The 8561-nt window shown below is 35.6% G+C and overlaps 1 protein-coding gene across 1 annotated transcript; it reads right to left on the bottom strand.

The window, feature by feature from the left end:
* Positions 1–7749: 7749 nt before the first annotated feature.
* LOC118833454 (60S ribosomal protein L35a) lies at positions 7750–8183 on the bottom strand. The gene has a single exon (XM_036740811.1). The coding sequence runs from the start codon at positions 8122–8124 to the stop codon at positions 7792–7794; it is 333 nt and encodes a 110-aa protein (XP_036596706.1). The 5' UTR covers positions 8125–8183; the 3' UTR covers positions 7750–7791.
* Between the last annotated feature and the right edge of the window lie 378 nt (positions 8184–8561).

Genomic DNA, 8561 nt, shown 5'->3' with positions numbered 1-8561 from the left:
TCTTCACATTCACAAGTGTATTGTTATTTTAAAAAAGGTTTCATATGCTTCACCAGATTATCTATGGTTAACAGAATCTGCTAAAGAATTTTTAGCTGCTCTAAATTTTATTGCAGCCCTGGCTCAGTCCAAGACAGGTGAAAAGATCTTAATGGTTCTAATTTTAACTCGAGTAAATTTTACTTCTGTGTTCACTCCTTAAAAACTTTTTTGAAAGTGAGAACTTTGAATTTGCCAGTCAAAGGTGAGTGGGACTCTGGAATAGATCCAGTGGTGCCTTGTCCCTTCTCCTCGTACTGGGAGACTCAAAGTGTCTCTTTTTCAGATCCATGCATTTTTTGAATTTGCCTTAGTGCCAAATAGTATAATGAATTCTGATTTATCTTAAGCATCAAATCAGGAGTAACACATTTCATTTAAATTTAAGGAAAAAGGTTCCTGCTTCCTTCCTTATCTCTCTTCACATTTCAAATTGGCCAGATCTGAAATGAAGGGAGAAAAAAAGAGCATTTTTTCCAACAACTTTGCAAAAGTTTCCGAACCTTATTACTTTCAAAACCTCTGTTTACATTGTCTGTGCAAAATAGATTATGCCTTCCTTAAACTTTCTATACTTCCTCCTCTTTCCTACATGCTTAAACTTTCTTGCCTTTCCTTTCTGGTGGACTTTGATTAAAGCCCCTTCAAAACTGCACATACGTTATTTCTTTCTTGTTCTGACCTGACACTTCTCTTATCTTTTTCAACTTGCCTTTTCCACCACATAACTTAAACAACAAAACATTTTACTCACTATTTCTCTCTCTCCCACCCTCCAACTGTTACCAAGGCAGTTAAAGTCTATTAAGTCATTCACAGGAGAACACAGATGTAAAATAAAAACATTCTTTTAAAATGAAATTTTGCTAATTCCCAAATTATTATTTTCTGAGTTTAACAAGCTTCTTTCTTTCAAAACTGGAGAGTAGAGTTAATAATTACTTGAGGCGTTTCTTAAGCACCAGACAGATTTAGAAATTGTATATTGAAAAACTGTTAGTTCCTTTAATTTATTTCCTTCTGATTTTTGGAATCACTGGAGATAAGATTTAAGCCAGTTGGCTTCAGCTGATCTGTGTAAGGCCTTTTTAGCATTCTCTGGTTGGCGAAATCACTTTCTTCTTCTACCCTAAAACAATAAATGTGTAACTCTCCAAGAAAGGGCAATAGTGATAAATGGTCTAAATGCTATTTGTATGTAACTTTCACCAAGTTTTTATTTAAAAAAGAATTCTTAGAGAGCTGTAACCCCCAAAATTCACAAAGCTGTTTCAGCATTTATAAAAATATTCAAACCACATTTTGGACATTCACAGTAAAGAAATCACATTTCATTCACATTTAGTAACTAATTAGTTTACAATGCCAAAAATTTCTGCAGTTGGGGAAAGGATTTCCTTTCATCTGCTTCTTCTCTCTCTCCCTCTCCTTAGTGCCAACCTGGTCAGAATTAGGAACACACGGATGACATATTTATTGTAGATATGATATCTTTTGAAACTTTGAGCTGAATTTTCAGCAGAAAAGTTCTCATTATTTTCCTTATTTTCTACATAAAGTTTATCAGGAATGAGACAATTTAACATTTGAATTGTCTGAGTATCTGGGGCATAAAAAGCATTTCTTTTTTCCAGCATGCCAAGGTTGATGGCAGTAATAACAAACACCAGTGAGAGGTCATTTAAATTGGTCAAAATTTCACTGTAAGGCAGCTAACAGTTGTACCTGGTGGCATTCCTTTCTCTCTCTTTCTCTCTTATCATCCCACTCATTGATGATAAAAGTGATCAGCAAAAGGATTTCAGAGAGTATTTTTTTCTTTCCACTCAAGGGCACAGCTGTAAAGAGCAATGTTATTGTCCCTTAAAGAAACAGTATACTGCCTTTGTATTGCCAGTATTCCCAAAGAGGGGGTGTCTGAGAAATGTAGTAAGGTCACTAGGTAGAAAATGGGACAGAATCTCAGCATTCATCCTTTGATGAAACCTTATGAGGAGTTGGTTTTCTCTTTAATCTGGGAGGATTCATTAATTTTTTACAATTTGATAACATTTTGCACTTCAGGATCTACCCAAGTAATCTAATAACACACTTTTTGAAATTTAACCTCTATTTTACCCTTTAAAGTTTATAAAGCTTCATAATAAAAAGTACCAAATAATGGCCAGCACTTTTCAGTAAAAAAAAAAGTATAGGATGGCTATAAAGTTTGACCTCAACAAGTACAGACTTAGACCAGCTCTTCCTGGGATTTTTTTCCATTTTTGCCAAAAGTACACTAAGAGGGCTGTGGTCTGGAACAGATCAATTAGATCTCATAAGGACCACTCACCGCTACTGACACTATCTGAGGATTATAGCAGCTATTCACTACCATAAACAATGTTTGATGATTATGTCAGAATTATATTATTATTTTGGCAGGGATAACACTAACTACTTGAGGCTTACATCAGAATGAACAGAATTCAAGAATTTGGACAGGAAGAGTGGTGAAGACAACACAGTTGTCAAAAATTATGGACAAATAATTAGACAGGAAAGTCTCTTGCTTATTTGTCTGTGGAAATAAGATAAAAAGGTCACATGGTTTGGCAGAAATCCTTAGTCCTAGCTTGGGTATTCTCTCAGAGACAGAAGGACTCCTGTTGAAACATGAAGTTTCTCAGCCAAGCCAATCAATTCAAATCTTGAATCATCACCACGTGCGGTATAGGAGCAGCTCCTTGACAGATTTATACCTCATTTCTAGATGACCGTTTATATCTAATAGGTTATTTAGACAAGAGACAGACATACAAAGAGGTAATACAGAACAAAAATACACAAAACACTCAACCTATTTCTGTAGATCTCTGGGTTTGAAGAACAAAAATACTAGACTACAATTCTATCACCCCTTTTAATTCTCCCTCTTGAGAAGTTCCAAAATTGATGAACTCACCAGTGTGTATTCATAGTTCTTTGAGATGGGGATCTGTGATGGTTGACCTAGCCAGTCCCACCTAGGATCACCAAAATTGTTGCCTGAGTATTCTTCTTGGTTTGACTAGCTAATGTCAATAAGCCAGCATGAACCAGAGAAACAGGTTTTATTACACTCAGGAGTGTAATACATCCCCACCATCCACTGATGGCAATGTGTGTCATTCACAATTCAGCTAGTAGTATTTCTACATTACATGAGACAAATGTAAATATATCTATATATGTGTGTATACATACATAGATACACACACACATATATATAGCTGCTCATACATGTGTGCATATACATTCATACACACATACGTATATACGTATGGATGTGTGTGTGCGTGTATTATTTATATATACACACTCATTATAGTGAGGCTGATTATACAAAGGGGGAAAAGGAATGCTGTAGGAGATAGAGAAGGGATGCATGCTTGTAAGTATAGCTAGTTTCACTGAATCAGAGGGAAGTATCTATCAGGCTAAATAAAGAAAGGGACATTCCAGAGACTGTTGAAGGTTGTTTTTTTTTTTTTGTAGCAACTAAATATTTTGTACCAATTAGAAGAGAATAACAGACATTGAGGGAAACCAGCTGTTGCATCTGGTGTTGCAGTTTTTTCAGGGGTCATACATTTAAAATGGCAAATACTGAACAAAATGGAGGCAATTATATTCTTCTCCCAAATCCATCTTCAAAAGTGTCAGTGTAAAGTTTTCTCTAATTTCCTTTTATATTTTTACTGACTGATTTGAATAGATGGAACCTTGAAAATCACATTTCTGTTTATACTGGTTTAGTGTTTCACTTTGTTTTTAAAACTGCCTGTTTCTTAATTTTACACTTCTTTGCTTTCAAGCCAAGTTTCAATATTTTTCAGATCTTACTTTGGTTTTTTTTCCATTTAGTTTCTTTTGAAGATTAGCAAGAATTTCATATGTATCTCAAATTCCTTATAAAACTTTGCTTTTTAGGAATCCGAACTGAAACTTTTAGGTTTTCAGGAAGTTTCTCATTTTCTAAGTAAAATACTTCAAATTTAGCTTATTATTTAAGAATGTGCAAATGCATGATAGATTTTAATTCATTTTAGGTAACTTTCCTTCTGATTTAGGCAGTAAATTTTGCCGTGCCATTCAGAAGCCACCAAGTACACCAAATTCTTAAAATGAAATTTTGCTCTTTTTTATCTCTAAATTATTTTACTCACCTTTTCTGAGTCAATTCCTTTGCTCAATGTGATTCAAATAAGCCTCTTTTTTTAGGGAAGTTAAGACATAATTAGTACTTACAAAGCAGATCTTAAGCACCAGAGATAGAGTTTAGCTGAGGAAACTTAAAAACTATAAAATCACTGTTTTTTTCCTCCCTCTTTTCTTCACTTTAGAAATCAATGGTAAGAAACTTTTAAATTGCCTTCATTTCTATTAAGGACTGACTTCATTTTTGCTGAACAAATACCAACATAAACTCACAGAAAACAATCATTTCTGTTGATAGAACATTCATTAATAGAACCCAAACTGTGAGTGTACTTTAATTTCTATTTATGATGAAATAATCTTTTAGGAAAAAAAACTTTAACCAAGTCATTTTATCTAATAATTTACATGTTTAATTTCTTTGGTGAATGAAATACAATTCCTTAATATTCCAGGAGAACAGATTTTTATATCCTCTATTTCTCATTCTACTGTTCTTCCAACTTTTCTCAAGTTGACACTCAGGACTGACTTCACCAACATAGTAAAGAAAATCTCTTCTTGAAATTCATTGACTCTCTGGAGCCTTATTTTTGTTCCATCCCTGAAAAAGAAACCTGGCCTTTTTCCCCCTGGGGACAGAAGTGTCTCTACCCTTATTTACCATTCCAAATCTTCACATCAGCCACTCAGGGTGTCCTTAAGATTCCAAGAGGTACTAGGTGCAGTTAAGCTCCTACTTATCAAATGGGCCACTAGTTCAAGGGCAATCAGCCAAATTCTGCAGTTTTCAGAGATGCCTTATCCTTTTCTTTCCAGGCATTTCCAATAGTCAGGTACACCTGAAAATAGTTTAGTCCCAGACCTGTAGTATTGCGTATAGCTACTAAATCAGGGCTTTTACCAGTACAGAATAAAATTTACAATATATAGCACACAAGATGGTTACAACACAGACATGAACAGAGAAACTGACAAATAACCCTTAACTGTGTCCATCAAATTTGGCCTTTCTTTAAATTGCTTGGAATTTGTGAGGCTAATCAGAAATTGTTTTGAAGATTACTACTTTGTAATATAGTTTGAGATCTGGTACTGATAGGTCTCCTTTCTTTGTACTTTTTTTCCATTGACTCCCTTGATATTCTTGTCCTTTTTTTTTCTTCAAGATGAATTTTCCTATCCATTTTTTCTTGATCTATAAAATAATTGTTTGGCAGTTTGATTGGTATGGCATTGAACAAGTAAATTAATTTAGATAGAATTGTCAGTTTTATTATGTTGGCTCAATCTCCCCATGAACAATGAATCTCTTCCCACTTATTTAGATTTTTGTGTGAAAAGTATTTTGTAATTGTGATCATATAGTTCTTGGGTTTGTCTTGTCAGGTAGATTCATAAGTATTTTGTGATGTCTGCAGTTATTGTAAATGATATTTCTCATTCTTTCTCTTCCTTCTTGGTTTTGTTGGTAATGTACAGAAATGATGATGATTTCTCTACATTTATTTTATATCCTACAACTTTGCTGAAGTTGTTAACTGTTCAACTAGTTTTTTTAGTTGATTCTCCAGGGTTGTGTAAGAATTCCATCATATCATCTGCAAAGAGTGATAGCTTTGTTTCCTCATTGCCTATCCTTATTTCTTCAGTTTTTTTCTTGTGTTATTGCTATAGCTAGCATTGCTGGCACAGTATTGAATAATCATGGTGATAATGGCCATCTTTGCTTCACCCCTGATCTTATTAATAAGGCTCCTAGTTTATCTCCATTATAGATAGTGCTTGCTCTTGGTTTTAGAGAGATGCCACTTATAACTTTAAGAAAGGCTCCATTTATTTCTATGCTTTCTAGTGTTTTTAATAGGAATATGTGTTTATCAAGAGTTTTTCTGCATTTATTTATATAATCATATGGTTCTAGTGGTTTTGTTACTGATAAGCTCAATCATGCTTATGTTTTCTTAATATTGAACCAGCCCTAAATTTCTGGTAATAGTGTTCCTGCTCTTTTGTGATTGACCATATTTACTCCTCTCTACTTGGAACTGTGATCCAGAATTGTGTATAGACGATGAAGTTGCCAAATAGTGCCAGGCCTTGCACCTAGTGTCAGTAAAAAGTCCCCTGTAATCTCCTTCTGACCAGCTGTCAGACCCACTTGCTGTCTCTTGGCTGAGAGCTCCCAAAGCTGTTGCTATTGTTGTTGCCATGGTCTCCAAGGCCCACCACTAAGGCTGTTGCCTCATGTGCTCTGGGCTAGCCCCAACCCCAATATCACAGATCTCTCCTGCTGACCTCCTAAGTTGTTTTGGAGTGAAAAAAGTCTTATTCCAACCTTTCGTTGCTTATGCTGCTCTGGAATTTGATTTGATGCGTTATTTTAAAGTTGTTTCGAAGGAAAACACTGGGAGAGTTCAGCTGGGTTGTTGCCTCTATTTCACCATCTTGGCTCCCTTTGAAAAGATAGTTTTTAATATATCTCCACATGATCAGTATAGAGGTTGAAAGCCTCAGTGCTACATTGGTATGGATGGAATTATATAAAACACAGAGGAAGTTGTTTGACATATTTGAAATACCCACTATAGAATATTCAAAGGGTAGATACGGACCAGAATCTGATTGGAGGTAAAGACACTGCTGTGTCTTGATTTATGGTCTTGAAAAGTATATCTACATTGATGAAATCACAGATCCTTTCCCAATTCTGTGGTATGTGTCAAGGAATGTTGTGACTGTACAAAAGTAGGTCCTATTCTTTCTCTCTTAGGCCTGGGGCATATGGCTGAGAAGCACATGAAGAGTGCCCTAGTATTCTTGCTTGCCTTTATGGGTGCACAATGCTCTTGACTATCTAAGTTACCTTTGGCTTCTCCTTATTTTTGCTGTCACCTAGGATGGTGTGTAGCAATATTATTTATCAAATTAATGTGGAATTTGTTAGATAGCTTTTTTTTTTAGTTCTTGCTTGCCTTAAGTCATCTTTTATGTGCTCTTTGATTTAGGTATAGCTTTGGATAGATTATTTAATGTGTATTATTAGTGGAAATACTTTATGAAATTTTTTACTACTGACTTCATTTGAATTCCCACCCTCTTTCTCCTTGGTGACAAGTATTGAGTGTGGGGTGAGGTGATTTTTGATTTGCCTACTTAGATTAGGTAGGTCCACATGGATCTATCTAGATGTGGCCTACAAGGAAGGCAAGAACAGATATCTCTATATCTCTTTCTCTAAGGGAGACTTTGATTCCAACCAGAAGGGGAAGCAAGAAATTATATCCAGAGACTGGCCACTCTGCTCTCCTTAGAAAGAAGGGGTGCCAAGACAGAAGTGTATCTATATGCTTCCTTAAATATTATTAATCTAGGAAAAGTAATTATTAGGCTTAAGCTAAGCTCATGATTGCTTAACAGGGAAGGAGTACCCCAAGCTCTATATTGAAGACTTCACCCCTTTCCCAACAAATACTAGTTTCACAATGAACACATGTAGCAAATAGCAAATAAATTCATTTTTTTTTTACCTTTGCAAAAAATGCGTAATTTTATTTAATCAGTTTTCATATTCTAGATTCTTGAGGGATAGAGCATCACTCGGATCCTGTGTCCAATGGCCTTGGCAGGAAGATTGCTTCTGAATTTGGCCCGAACCATTCCACTATTTCCATGAGCCCGAGTAACTTTTCCCCAGATAACTCTTGTTCTGTTTGGTTTCCCACCAGGAGTCACTGTGTTGTTTTTGGCTTTGTATACATAAGCACATCTCTTGCCCAAATAGAATTCAGTTTCATCCCGAGCATAGACTCCTTCAATTTTCAGAAGAGCTGTATGTTCCCTCTGGTTTCGTAGGCCTCGTTTGTAGCCGGCAAAAATGGCCTTGGACCACAGTCTTCCAGACATTTTGCTGTTCTAGAAGTCCTGTTTCCACCAAGCCTCTCAGACTCCAAGATGGAGGAAAAAGGAAGAACGGGGATAAATTCATTTTTTAATTTAAAAGTAAAACATAAATTATAGAAAGTATACATAGAAAAATTTGTGCCAAACAATATGAATGACTGTTGTCTCTCATTGAGTGCAAGATAGCTCAAATAAGAGAAAAAGTCCCAGATATCACCCAAAGGAAAATTCTCCAAGTCTCTAAAGTGGAAAGCTGAGACTAGGGACATGATCAAAGTCGTTCTTTCCAGAGACTCTCTCCCTTTGCCAACCTGAAGAGAAGGTAGAATGATGATCTTCTCTCTAGAAGCTAGAAGCCAAGAGAGCCAGTATCTTTAATCTCTCCCCTTCTCATCAACTCTGTGTAACCAGAATGGCCTTTGTTTTCTTTGAGTAACTCA

This window comes from Trichosurus vulpecula, chromosome 1, assembly GCF_011100635.1.
Source record: "Trichosurus vulpecula isolate mTriVul1 chromosome 1, mTriVul1.pri, whole genome shotgun sequence".
Taxonomy (NCBI): domain Eukaryota; kingdom Metazoa; phylum Chordata; class Mammalia; order Diprotodontia; family Phalangeridae; genus Trichosurus; species Trichosurus vulpecula.
This window is presented reverse-complemented; position numbering and strand designations above follow the sequence as displayed.

Excerpts from the sequence above, each read along its gene's own strand:
- LOC118833454 (XM_036740811.1), bottom strand. The coding sequence starts at position 8,124 with ATGTCTGGAAGACTGTGGTCCAAGGCCATTTTTGCCGGCTACAAACGA.